General features: G+C 44.7%; 1 protein-coding gene across 1 annotated transcript in view; it reads right to left on the bottom strand.

The window, feature by feature from the left end:
• The window catches only part of CNPY1 (canopy FGF signaling regulator 1), a 93,657-nt gene that overhangs the window by 56,600 nt on the left and 22,242 nt on the right, over window positions 1-14,815 (bottom strand). The window contains 1 exon segment of the mRNA XM_074985514.1: window positions 8,020-8,215. Within this exon segment, the coding sequence (XP_074841615.1) occupies window positions 8,020-8,215 (196 nt within the window).

Raw genomic sequence — 14,815 nt, 5'->3', positions numbered from 1 at the left:
GAGCCAGTGAGGGGCTCACTGCAGCTCCCTGCTCTGCTGCTGCTGAAATGATGTAACTAAATTCAGTTGATTTAATGGCTAAATCCCTCCCACTGCCCTGCTGGCCATTAAACCAATTAAATTTGGTTCTACTGGTTCAGTGGCAGCAGGGCGCTGCAGAGGAGTCAGCTGTTGTAATGGAATTTTCTCACAAAACCTTTATTTTCACTTCACGGAACCCCAGGGTTCCACAAAACACCATTTGGGAAACATTTTGTTAGTCTTTAAAGTGGTACATGACTGCTTTTTTGTTCTCATTTGGGAAATGCTGAGTTAGGATAAGAGGAAGCTGCGTAGCAAATTTGGCAGCCCAAGCTCTGATCATTTAGGAGTTCTTGAAAAAACAGACTCAACAGATGGACGGGCAGATGGATGGACAGACACACAGGCAGACAGACAAGCTTGCTCAACAATATAGTAGATTATTGATTATTTGTGTTACTGCAGCACCGAGGAGCCCCAGTCATGGTCCGATGTGCCTTGTGCTAGGCTACGTACAGTCACAGAACAAAGAGACATGCCTTCTCCAGAGAGTTTACAATCTAAGGAAGGGCCACAGATGGGGAGGGGAAAGCAAGAGGGGCAGCTGTTCTGTGGCCTGGAAATTCAGAGGGCACAGGGCTCCCAGCCACTGACACTGCTACCTTGGCAGCAGCCATGGCTGAATCTCCAGGCCCTTTAAATCACTGATGGAGCCCCTGGCGGCAAGGTCTCTTGTGGCACTGAAGGACTGCCTGGAGTGGCTAGCTCCCAGCCCAGCCCTTCCACCCAAGAGTCTCCTGTCCCACAGCCAGCTTCCTCCAGGGCCTGGCAAAGACTCTTGTCAGCCCTGATCTAAGTAGGCTGCAGACAGAGAATGCATGCTGTAAACCTGGGAGTGAATGATGTTCAAGCTGCCGTTCACTGAGAGGCAAGGATCGCAGGCCTCTCTAGCTGAATGGAACTCAGTGTCAAATCTCTTACTGATCTCAACAGGAAAATAAACCGGGCCCAGCCTCATAACTGCAGTCATGTGACTGGAGAATACCTACACGCATCAGTATGTCCGCATGTAGCAGGTGACACAGCACCTAGCTGCTTGCGACCAGCAGACTGACTTTTACTGCAAGTGCAGGATGCAGGGAGGAATGAACAATGAGGCCCACTCAGTGATTTAGGTCCCAATACAGCATAACCCTAGAGAAGAGGAGGATGGAATAGCTGAGGGTCACATACTGATCAGGCACTTGCACATAGTGCTGGCTGGCTGGGGCAGTACAAGTGTTCTATATGCAGATAGGAGGGCAAGACTTAATGCTGCAAACTTTTGGTAGATCTGCGCCAGCTCACCCTGTACCAAATGGCCAGGTTTTATTATCGTCACTATGCACATGACCTTTGCCCATCTTTGTGGGGTAGTAGGAGACTGAGTGGGAAAGAAACACTGATGAGTCATTAAATAAACCAAAACTGACCACAGGATTAGGAGACTACTTGACCAGCTATTCCTCGTGGGTTTACTCTTCAGATCTTGTCCAAGCATAATTATTTAGCGTAACAATTACAGTCATGGAAAGATAGGCACAAGCCACAGAATCTGCTCAGATATGGGTTCAGAACTGGGGCACTGGGTTTGGATTCTGCTCAATCTTTTCTGGCAGCAACTTCCGTCACTGAGACCGTGCCACTGAGAATGCTCTGCCTCACTGCCTGGCAGGATAGCTCTGTATCTCCCTTGCTGTCATGTTCTGGCAGTGCATCCTCAGCCTACGGAGTTGTGAATGATCAGGTAGCCAGAGGTAGTACGTCTCAATCCATTACAGCCTTTGCAGGTTCAGACCAGACCTCTGAAATCTTTTTCTGAAACCCAGTCGGAGCCAGCACAGCTCTCAAAGTGCAGGTGATACTGACATGTTGTCCTCTCATCCTTGTGATGAGAGCTACCCCAGCATCCTTCTCAGCTCCTCTTCCCGGCCTCTTTTGGAGGCTGTTGCACTCAGCCCCTCATAGACTGAATCTGAATCACCTCACCAGGAAGTGGCAAAAGAATACTTTCCAGGAAGCCTGTACTTGCCTGAGCTTCTTAACTAGTCAGAGACTCTGCGTCTTTCAGACAGGGAATATCATCTGTTCCAACAGAAGCACCCTTTCTCCCCTCTCAGAAGTAACTGATCTCCCAATAAAGTGGCAAAAGAAAGCAAAGTTTGTTCCAACTAAGCTCATGTGTTCACTGCCTGAGGGAAGCCTCTGGCTTATGGTGCTGGGTGTATCTATGGAACAATAACTATTTTCCTAGCTAATCAAGTTTAGGCAGGAGTTACAACTCCCATGGGCTAGAGGGTGCTCCTTATACTGTAGATCTTGTGGGCCATGTTCTGTTCTCAGATGTACTGGTGTAAATCCACAGTAATGCCAGTGAAGTCAATGAAGTGACTCTGGTTTTACACTGGTGTGAATTGGAGCAGAATATACCCCAATTTCCTCAGAAATGCTACATTTTCACCCAGTCCACCACTGGACTGTTCATTGGGGCCAATGATTATACCACCTATAAAAAGATGAACAAAGGAATACGGAACTAAAAGATGCTGAGACCTCATACTCCCATCCATGAACAATGGGAATCTCTCCCTGGGGCTTCTGTAGACCTAGAGTTGGCTCTCCAAATTCTCTCCCTCCCATAGTTGCAAGTAGAATACCTGTATTAATCTGCCATCCCTCATGTGGAGCTGCATTTTTAGGGGGGCTCAGGAAGCAGCTATTGTGGAATCTGTTGGAAACCAGGCTCTTGCATGCCACATGCTCCCCAGAAGTCACTAGGAACTAAGGAGGAGGCCTGGTAGCAGGACAGAAGCAAGGGACATCTCAGAGAATCCTTTACATCTGCCTAAAAAGAGCATGGGGTCCTGTTGCGCTGAGTACTCCGTACATCCTCAGGCAGAACTTATCACCTCTCAAGGGGGCTCCAAACATTGCAGGATTGGACTTCAAGCTAGTTTCAAGAGAAACTGAGGCTGAGCCTAGAGATCAGCCCCAAATTAAGGATTCACCATACTGCAAAGACAGCTAGATTCCACACAAAGCTGGAGCCAATTAACACACTTCAAAAATTAGTTAACTCAGCATAGACCCACCAGAACTGATGAAGATATGAGACCCTAAGTTTAAACTGTCTTACAGCTGTCTTCAAGAAATTGCATTGAAGCAGGAAATGAATTGGAAAGGTTGAGTGGAGGCCAGCGATCAATAATTGAGTACTCCAGGCCAGATATGAAACCAAAGCATAGACAAAAGTCTCCAAATACTGGCAAGTTAGCACTGGTTGCAGTCTGGAAAATATCCTAAAATAACAGCGATTCCTGGAGACAAAATAAACACGTCTTTAAGTTGTCATCTTGAACGGAAGGTAATTGCCTGGATGTTTGACTGACTCACAACTAAAACTAAATATGTAGTTCTGGAATTTGTTGCCAGCTATCTCTCCGGAGGTTTACAATTTTCCAGTGAAGCACACCAAAAATAAAAGCAAAATGTCCATAAGAAATTCTGCATTATGATCTTGAGCTTCAGTTGTTGGTAATGGGTTGAAAAGTTATGTAACTGAGTTCCAGATCAACAAATTTTATCTTGAAATGCATCAGAATCTTGTGCATATAAAATGCAAACTCCCCTGGCTGATGTACACATAGTTACAGCTCCATTGAGAATTTCCAGGAAGGCTCAATTCTTGATTTCCTGAACTTCAGCCACAATATGACGCAGTCCATGCAGTTCCAATTTCCCAGATACCTAAGAATTTCCTTCATTCCTTGTACAAGCATATGGTCAGATTCTTCCCCTCACACTGATATTTCCGCAGAAGATAACCCGTTACTTAGCTACAAAACAAAAACAAACAAACAAAAGCAGTCCTGTCGCACTTCAGACACTAACAAAATAATTTATTAGGTGATGAGCCTTTGTGGGGCAGACCCACTTCTTCAGATCAGAATTTTCCAGATCAGAAGTACTGAGTCTGTCCCACAAAAGCTCGTCACATAAGAACATAAGAACGGCCATGCTGGGTCAGACCAAAGGTCCATCCAGCCCAGCATCCTGTCTGCCAACAGTGGCCAGTGCCAGGCGCCCCAGAGGAGGCGAACCGAAGACAATGATCAAGCAATTTGTCTCCTGCCATCTGTCTCCAGCCTTTGACTAAAGGCTAGGGGCACCATACTTTACCCTTGGCTAATAGCCATTTATGGACCTAACTTCCAAAAATTTATCAAGCTCTTTTTTAAACTCTGTTAGAGTCCTGGCCTTCACAGCCTCCTCTGGCAAGGAGTTCCACAGGTTGACTGTGCGCTGTGTGAAGAAAAATTTTATTTTATTAGTTTTGAACCTACTACCCATTAATTTTATTTGGTGTCCTCTAGTTCTTATATTATGGGAACAAGTAAATAACTTTCCAATATTCACTTTCTCCACACCATTTATAATTTTATATACCTCTATCATATCGCCCCTCAATCTCCTCTTTTCTAGACTGAAAAGTCCCAGTCTCTCTAGCCTCTCCTCGTATGGGACCTTTTCCAAACCCTTAATCATTTTAGCTGCCCTTTTCTGAACTTTTTCTAATGCCAATATATCTTTTTTGAGGTGAGGAGACCACATCTGCACACAGTACTCAAGATGTGGGCGCACCATAGTTTTATATAGGGGAAGTATGATATTCTTCGTCTTATTCTCTATCCCTTTTTTAATAATTAAAATAATTAATAAATTATTTTGTTAGTCTTTAAAGTGCTACAGGACTTGCCTTTTTTTTTTTTTGATGAGGCTACAGAGTAACATGGCTATCTCTGTCACTTAGCTACAGTTACTCCTGATTCAACCAGAGAAACAGGCTCATAGTCTGGTTTTAAAACAGGGCTCACTGGAGTCTTCACAGGACCCTGTGGGGAGCCAGCTAGGTCTTCAGGGAGTACTCTTGTCAAGGACTCTGTTGATAATTTAAAGACGTGGCTCCATCTACTGCCAAGGTGGTGGCAGTGGTGTCTGGGAACCCCAGGCCCTTTTCAATTGCCAGGACACAGGACAGCTGCCCCATTTGCAAACACCACCCCCCATTGCTGACCCTCTTTTAGAATCCCCCCGTTCCCAGTTCCTGCAACCCCGAATGTTTACACCCTCTGTCTGCAAATAAAAGACTCTCCTCCTAGTGGTTTTTATTGCCTGCTGGATGCTCCTTTTTCATCTCCACTCCTCACTTCCTGCTGAGTTCTCCCCCACTTTGGCCACGTCTACACTTGCAAAAAATTTCAAAATGGCCATGCTAATGGCCAAATTGAAGAATACTAATGAGGCACTGAAATGAATATTCACTGCTTCATTAGAATGCTGCCAGCTGCAGCACTTCAAAAGTGCTGCATTTCACTTGCCCATGGCTCGTCTACACGGGGGTCCTTTTCAAAACTCAAACACCGAAATCCCCGTATTCCTATCAGCTGATAGGAATAAAGGGATCCAGGTATCAGCTCATAGGAATAAGAGGATTTCAATGTTTGCAGGGTCCTTTTGAAAAGGACCCCCACGTAGATGAGCCGCGGGCAAGCAAAATGCAGCACTTTTGAAGTGCTGTGGCTGGGACCATGCTAATGAGGTGCTGAATATTCATTTCAGTGCCTCATTCGTATTCTCCAATTTGGCCATTACGATGGCCATTTCGAAGTTTTTCGTAAGTGTAGACATGGCCTTTGTCAGGAAAGTGCCTTTTGAGTCACATTTTTAATAAAGGATTAAAAACTGGTTAATTCAGAATTTTCAAAATGTAATTGTAAACAAGGAATCATCAGGTGTGTTTCTTGGCAGGTCCTGTGGAGACTGGTTCTTGGCCTGATGCGATTTATCATCATCATCATCATCTATGACTTGGAAGAAAACATGAAATACATCATTGATAAAACCTGCAGGTGATGCCAAAATTGGGATGCTGGTGAGAAGTGAAGGGGACAAGTAACTGATACAGAGCAATCTGCGCTGCTTGGTAAACTTGGGGCAAGCAAACAATAGACTTTTCAATCTACTTGCATGTAAGTGCATACTCCTGGGAACTAAAAATATAAGCCACGCTCGCAAAAATGAGGGGACTCTATTCTCAGAAGCAGAGACATTGAAAAAGATTTGGGGGTTATGGTGACTAATCACCTGAATATGAGCTCCAAGTGAGATGTTATGGGCAAAGAGGCTAATGTGATCTTTGGATGCATAAAGAGGAGAAGCTTGTGAAGGAGTACAGCAGTTGTTTTGCTGCTGTAGTTGGCACTGGTCAGGTTGCTGCTGGAATATTCTGTCCAATTCTGGTGCCCACAATTCAAGAAGAAAATAGATAAATTGGAGAGTGTACAGAGAAGAGTGAGTGAGTGAAGGAATAAAAAAACGTGCTTCCTGCATACCTTCCTGGAGCTCAGATCTATTCAGCTTATCTAAGGCTATGTCTACACTACAGACTTTACGGCAGCACAGCTGGACCACTGCACCTCTGTAAAGTCTCCAGTGTAGCCACTCTATGCCGATGGGTTGATCCTGCTTTAGGCAGGGGGCTGGACTCGATGACCTCCTGAAGTCCCTTCCAGCCCTAGAATTCTATGAAAGAGCTCTCCCATTGGCACAATTCACACATCCCACCAACGAGCAGTGATCGGTATGCTGCTGGGAGAGCATCTCCTGCTGTCCACACCAGTGCTTTAGTCAGTGAAACTTACAGCAATCAAGACTGTGGGTTTTTCACAAGCCTGAATGAGAAGAGTTTTTCTGACAAGAGTGTGAATGCAGGCAAAGCCTAAGGGAAAGTTATGGCTGACTACAATCCATAAAGCACCTTCATGGGGAGCAAATATTTAATAATGGGCTCTTCAGTCTAGCTGAGAAAGTAACATAACCATTGGCTAGAAGTTGAAGCTAGACAAAGGATGTCTGGAAACAAGGTGTAAATTATTAACACAGAATAGCTGAGCATCACCGTAACATAACAAAGGCTGTGGTACATTTTTCAACACTAGTAATTTTAAAGTCAAGATGATATGTTTTACTGACAGAGCTGCTCTAGGAATTACTTGGGGGAAGGTCTGTGGCCTGTGTGACACAGGACAGGCTAGAGGATCATAGCAGTCCCTTCTGGCCGGGAAATCTATGCATTTTGTGGTGTTATTTTTGTACTATGTATAAGAGTGCCTGTTGAGAACCCACAAGTAGGGGGTCACAGCCAAGTCAGTGAGAGGCCCATCACCTAAAGATCTGGCTCATTAAGCGTGCATGCTCATCTGCACTGATCAAAGTGACCAAGAAACAGCCTCTTCCCACACCGAAATAAATTCCTTTGTCCCTCCACTCCTGAATCCTAAGCAAACCTAAATCCAGGAAACTGAACAACCTGGCAACATTAATTGGAAGTTACCAAATCAAGGGAGGGAGGGGAACTGAGTTTCAGAGTAGAGGGACCCCAGTACCAAGCTGCTCCCATTTACTGTGGGACTGAGCTGAGCTTATCACAACAGCCCCCCCAGCATGCATGAGACAAGGAGAGAGGCAATCCAAGGCAGCCAGAGTCGTCTCTAGATCCCTCTGCCGGAGGAAGCAGTGGAATGAAAGATCCTATCCATGGAATGTTTCGGAGCTCTTTGTAGCCTGCCTGACCCACAGCAGCAACAGACAGGCCTGAGTGCAAACAGGGTGGGGAGTTGGGAGGAGGAATCTACTTGTAAGAAGCAAATAACTACGGGGTAAATGGAAGAAGTCAGTTATAGCCTGCACCGCTGGGGGAGCTTGTGGGGTGTGGATCTGAGGATCTCAAGCCAGGCTGGCTGGAGGCATTATACTTGCAAAGAGCCAAACGCTTGGTGGATTGGAAGGATGCAGTCAGAGGTGGCACAGGGGACATTGTGGGGTGTGCTCTCCCCAGTTCCAGCCTTCAGGTGTTGTCAGGTGCCAAGGGGTCTGATGATAGTCAGGCCCTCCACCTACCCTCTAGGGTAGCTTGCAGTGCTGCATAGCCACAGTCTGTTCCATGGCCTGACTCACGGAAGTCAAAGGGAACTGCATACAGATACCTGACTAGAGAATCTGGCCCAGGGACACAAAGCATCTGGGCACTCCCATAGGTTAGTCCCCAGTTCATACTTTCCACTCCCAATACTAGTCTAACAAACATTAAAGGTATCTGTAAGAGAGGAAGGAGGAAAATATAACCAAGTAAAACCAAAGTCCAGAGTGTCAGGGTAAGCCTCACTGAGAAAACTGAAGAATCATAGGCAGATATACACAGGATGCTCCAATACAGGATTTAAATTGAAAGCAGAGGATATGTTCTTGCACATTCAAAGCATGACAAAGAGAAGTAGAGTTTAATTAACTAGAGGGCTGCCAACCTGGGTCATAAGCTGATCAATAGGCATCACACAGGCAGAACACAGTCACTAGTTTGTACGAAGGGAACATGAAGAAGCTCAGGGTTACCAAAGATCTTTATTTAAGTGGCTGTGAACCAATAGAAGAGCTGAGTTAAAGCATAGCCGGATTTTATTTACTCATCTTCTAAATCTATAACTGGGATTACAGTAATACTGAGGCTGGAGCCACACTAGCGTGGAAGATCAGCTCTCTCAGCATCAGTCTTCTGGGGTTTTGTTTCATGCACACACAAAACAGCATTTTCCAGAGTCAAAGTCGACCCTGGAACACTGCGCAAGCAGTCAGGATTAAGGCAGGTTGACAGAAGAAATGGTCCTGTCAACCTTCCTCCGGGTAGACAGACATTGAAGTAGACCACTGATAAGTTGATTTTAGCTATGCGAATGGCATAGCTAAAACTGTGTATCGGTGGTCAACTTCTATGTCTAGTGTAGACATAGCCTCAGGCTAAGTACTGTCCAAATATGTAGTAATCCACATCCTTCCCACATGTTGCATTTTAACAGCAAGACTGGGACATATAAAATAGGGATGATGTTATTTCCATTTTTCCAAGGGAGACACTGAGGCAAAAAAAACTGATTACACAACTTCACTTAAGGTCACACTGTAAACATCTGGCAGAATCAGGTATTGAACTAGGACTTGTGCAATGGAAGATCATTGCCTTAATCACAGGGCCCTTTTCCCACTCTCACGTACATACAGCTTTTGAGTATTCCTCTCAAGCTGAGCCAATTTTCAACTCAGAGTGAATCTCTGAAGCTGAGTTATAACTGTTCTTCCTCCTTGCAACCAGGCACAAAATGTGTTTTTAATGGAAACCTTCAACTGAGCTATCATGCTGTGACCACAGCCAATATTGTGTCTAATATATTCTCAAGATAGAAGTTTGAGATGTCAGAACATTTTATCTGAAACAAGCAGACATTCATGCACAAGAGGATAACTTCTAACCTATCTGCCCATCTATCCAACTCCAAACTCTAGGCAGATAGAGAAATCAAGCAGAAGCTAAAGTTTTTGAAAGAATGCAAAATGGTTTCTGCAGGCAAAATTGAACAGGGTGTCCCTGTAAGTACTACTGAAGACAAGTTTTAAAGACAAACTGGAAAATTATTTGCCTCAGTTCTGCTGCCCTCACATGCACAACTGTGAGCTAAGTAATATGCTCGGATGAGACAGTCAAACATGTACCTTAAGGGGTTCATAAAAAATACAATACCGTCTTTCAGTCAGTTTCTTTGCCTACCAAACTGACCTAATTTTCTTTAGCTAACGAGAAAGAAAACAATAGCATAAAACATAGGTAGATAAGTCAGAGATCGGAGCACTACAGGACCAGAATGTCAGTTTCTGCTAATTCATAAAGCTCTGACACCCACTGAGGACCTGGCCCAGAGTTTTGCATTCCTCTAAGTTTAATCATATACCACAGAAAAGTAGGAATAACTCTCCTGATTTAAAATCAAGTATGAGACCATACTCAGAGTTACAGGACAGTAAATTCCTTTCTCCAAAGTTACATTTGTTATTAAGAATCCTCAGCCCTGGAGACTGCAAAACCAGAAGGATAACTCTATTAATTTACATATTCAAATCCAGTAGATGACAAAAGGGAAAGCAAGACGGGAATAGCATTTTTGAAAAGTATATTTATTTGTTTTCTTTACACCAAATAAACTCCATAGTGCACATGATGCAGCTTTTTAATATTTACATAAGCAGAATTCCAGACGTTATGTATTACTATTAAGATATTTAACATGATAACATGAAAATCATAATGTGACTGAAATAGATAACTTTGTAATTTCTGTTCCAACTGAACTCAATGGAGGACTCATATTGACTTCAATGGAAAGAGTTAAACCTATGTATGTGTTAGCTGTTTGTCATAGCATAGTATCTTTTCACAAAATTAAAAAGCTGTCAAGATTCTTCCCAAACCAAGATAAATTCCCCTGTCCCTCCACTCCTGAAACCTAAGCAAACCTAAAGATTTTTTATTGGCATTATTTGCTCCTTTTGGTATTAATGTCTTTTCCTAGAGCTACACTATGTATTAGCTGTGAAATTCATCCCTGTGCAAAGGGACAGCACATGGTCTATTCAACACTTGCACATCCATTAACCCTTAAAAAGAAGATGTAATTGGTGCTTGAGTAGTACATGCCACCCATAGGCCATTCATCCTAGCTTCTAATTAGCCCAGGGCTTTCCTTTTGGGGCTCTCCATCCTGTCCACTGCATTCAAGTTCGCCTTCTGGCAATTAAGAGATAAAGACACAGAGACTGATGTTTCCACATTCTATTCTTCAACGATGCAGCTGCAAAGTGGTCTGCTGTGGTTTTACCATAATAAAACTAAATAACAGGATGTTCAATATCTCACACACAGATTTCTGTATGCAAGTGACCTCTTCTATATGAGTTGTTTGAAAGGTCCTTTCAAGTGCCATTTGGATTTATTTTTATCATGCCCATGTTACTTCATGGCCAACATGCATGCTGTTTAATAAACTACTAGCACGTGTTACTGGCACTGTAGGGACTCAGGGCAGTGGTGGGGGGTGCAGAAGTCAGGGCAGAGAGTGGAGCTTGGGGCAAGGGATGGTGGATGTGGGAGGGTGGTGGATCTGGGCAGGGGGTTGGAGGTGGGGGGAGGCTCAGGGCAGCCCTGAGGCAAGCAAGGGATGCATTGCCTAGCCAGCAGCTGGAGTCTGAGATGTGGAGGCATAGCAGAGGGGGCTGCACTACCCAGCCCCAGCTGGAGGTTCCTCTGTGGGAGGGCTGGGCTTTGTTACTCTGCCTGTGGCTCCTCTGGGGGTGGGAGGATACCACAGTGGTGCAGGCTGCACTGGCCAGTTCTCTCTGGTGGCTGTTTTCTAAGCCAGACCCACAGCCCCAGCTGGCTGCTCTCTTACTGGTGTGGCCACCCCCTGGGGGTCACTCTTCAGTATAACTCTCCTCTGCACTTGCTGCTCCCCGGTGGTCATTGCAGAGTACAACTGCCCTGCTATCAGATCCCTCCCTTTCCATGTAATGAGATACAGTCAGATTCCAGGCACACCCCATTGTCCTGGCACAACCAAACTCTGACCTTGTTTCAACTTAGGATGAGAGGAAGCTGCATACCAAACTTGGTGGTCCTAACTCTTACTGTTTAGGAGGAGTTTACAACAAACAGACCCACTGACAGACTGACACATTTCTAAAATATATATAGTCTGTCCCTAAATATATAATGTCTGCTCCTCCAGCCAATCTGATATTAACTCCATTTTATTGGATACTGGAAAGCCCACGAACTGGATCAAACCAAGCACTGATTTCCATGAGACTGTCCTGGGTGCATAAAATGGTAGAATTTGTCTCTAAAGGGAGATGTCACACTTTTGGGGGTGGCAGTTACAGAAGGTACTAACTCAGACCTGCCCCACTGTGTGAACGCAGTCTACTATATTTTCATTTGTCTTGTCCCCTCCCCTCCACCCGTCTTCTTCACCAATGACAGAGTCTAAGGGTAATGTCTTTAGAAGCCACTTCTACTTTCAGGAACTTTGAGTATTCAACTTGAGACATCTTGGACCTGAAATTCAGAAAATGAGCACCCCAGACTCCATACAAAGTCAAATAGAGCAGCTGGTGCCCAGCAGTTGATAATCTGACCCAAGGCTACATGCTCCCCAGGAGTGTGAAAGCTGAGATACTTTAGAAGCAAAGTTAAGAAACCTGCAGCAGAAGGGAAGAGGTGCGTACTCACACAACATACCAGGCATAGCAACCCTGCTGGAAATAAACAAAAATTAAGCCCATACAATTGAATTGGAAAGCGATAAGCCAATTGGACCAGACACAGTGGAAGCTTAAGGTCATCTCAGAAAGAAAAAGGTCATTTAAAGATGCAGGGGACGCTTGGTGACTAACCTTCTTATCAGTTGCACAAAGGAACCTCTTTCAACATACAAGTTTGTGAGCTGTTCTAGCACTGAGCTAGTTCGGTGGTTTTCAGCCTGTGGTCAACAGACCCCTAGGGATCTACAGACTATGTCTAATGGGCCCATGAAATTTTGTCATTACCATAGATTTGCAGAGGTGCTGGAATAACTTGTGTAGTGGAGGTGCTGATGATGGAAGTCATGTATTTGGTGTTTGTTATTAGTACTTCAACACCGGGAGTACAGCAGCATCCCCAGAACCCCTATTTACAGGATACCTATGTTTTTCTACCTCTGGGCCATGGACACCTGAGCTGTGTCTACACGTGCACGCTACTTCAAAGTAGCGGCACTAACTTCGAAATAGCGCCCGTCGCGGCTACACACGTCGGGCACTATTTCGAAGTTAACTTCGATGTTAGGCGGCGAGACGTCGAAGTCGCTAACCTCATGAGGGGATCGGAATAGCGCCCTACTTCGACGTTCAACGTCGAAGTAGGGACCGTGTAGACGATCCGCGTCCCGCAACGTCGAAATTGTGGGGTCCTCCATGGCAGCCATCAGCTGGGGGGTTGAGAGACGCTGCCTCTCCAGCCTGTGCAGGGCTCTATGGTCACTGTGTGCAGCAGCCCTTAGCCCAGGGCTTCTGGCTGCCGCTGCTGCAGCGGGGGATTCATGCTGCATGCACAGGGTCTGCAACTCGTTGTTGGCTCTGTGTATCTTGTGCTGTTTAGTGCAAGTGTGTCTGGGAGGGGCCCTTTAAGGGAGTGGCTGGCTGTTGAGTCCGCCCTGTGACCCTGTCTGCAGCTGTGCCTGGCACCCTTATTTCGATGTGTGCTACTGTGGCGTGTAGACGTTCCCTCGCTGCGCCTATTTTGATGTGGTGCTGCGCAACGTCGATGTTGAACATCGACGTTGCCAGCCCTGGAGGACGTGTAGACGTTATTCATCGAAATAGCTTATTTCGATGTCGCCACATCGAAATAGGCTACTTCGATGTAGGCTTCACGTGTAGACGTAGCCCTGGGGGCCCAGAGACTATGTCTAAAATTTCCAAAGGTCTCCACACGGCTAGTCAAGATTTTTTTAGTTTCCACAAATGGGAAGAGTTTGAAAACCGCAGTGCTAGTTCATCAGGAAGCATGTGCAGATCCAGCTGTCGTCTCCAGCCAATGGAGGCGCACCATCCTAAGAGCATGTGATCTTGGTGAATTCCACTGAATGCACGAGAGAGCAGTTGCTTCAAAACTCTCCACAAAAGCAAATGGGAAGAAGGTGCTTTCGAAATCCAGGGTGTCCTTTTGAAAGGCCCCCGTCTACACCGGCGGTGTGCATTTCGAACACAGCAATTTCGAAAAGCATGTGGCCACCATCATGCTAATGAGGTGCTGCATATGCATTGCAGCACCTCATTAGCATCTGCCAAAGTGGCTCCTTAGCATCCCCCTTTCGAAAGGTGGGGACAGGGTAGCCACGGCCCTAAAGTAAAAGAGCCTATTACTGCTAAAAGCTAACAGAGTTTTTCCTTAAGCTGAAGCAAAAGACGTGCATGCTTTTTGTATTGACGGTCACAGATTCTATGTCTGCTGACAACCAGGAGTGAGAAATAAAAACAACAGACTAAAAAGGGAGAAGAAAATTATCTAGTAGCCACATTTTGATTAAATATTGGAAAAAAATATTTTCATGGAAATATTTTGATCAACACTTAAAAAAAAAGCCAGCTTCACTGAAATTACAATTTGTAAGAACATTTTTTATGTATGTTTGATAAGTGATTTAGGCTTGCCCCAATTCCAGGTGAGCTTGCCCTTACTATTAATTTGCTTATCTTCCAAAACACATCTACACTATACTTCTATTGGGATGTGATCCTTTGCAACACAGGGCTTTAAAATTACCTAGTACTGAATGAACTTGCCACTAAAATATTTTTTTAGTCTAATGAAAACATTACATCAATTTGTAGCAGCAATACTTGTCATTAAATCAATAACCTGTGTAAGTCCATTATACTGATATTTGACAAAGGCTGCTGAAGGTCTACTAACAATGGAGCCACACTGAAGTATGTCCTCAACTAAGCATGTTTCATATAAGATAAAAATCTGTTAACTCTACAGTATCTAAAACTTAATAAAATAAGCAGATCACTGACATGTTACTGTATCTCCTGCTACAATCACCACAGTTACATGGGATTTGGAACCAGACCATTCCTTGTGGTTACAAAGGAATTTGCCTCTATCACATCTACTTTCTAGAAGCAGCTAGAAAAGCTTTTTGATTATTTAACTACCTGGCTCAGAAAGCACATGTTGCGATTTCATAACAAAACACTGCTAAGCCTGAAGGGCCAGCTCATACTCCCATTATCAATGGGAGTTTTGTTGTTGCTTTCAGTGGGA

The sequence above is a fragment of the Carettochelys insculpta genome, chromosome 2, assembly GCF_033958435.1.
Source record: "Carettochelys insculpta isolate YL-2023 chromosome 2, ASM3395843v1, whole genome shotgun sequence".
In the NCBI taxonomy this organism is placed as follows: Eukaryota; Metazoa; Chordata; order Testudines; family Carettochelyidae; genus Carettochelys; species Carettochelys insculpta.
This window is presented reverse-complemented; position numbering and strand designations above follow the sequence as displayed.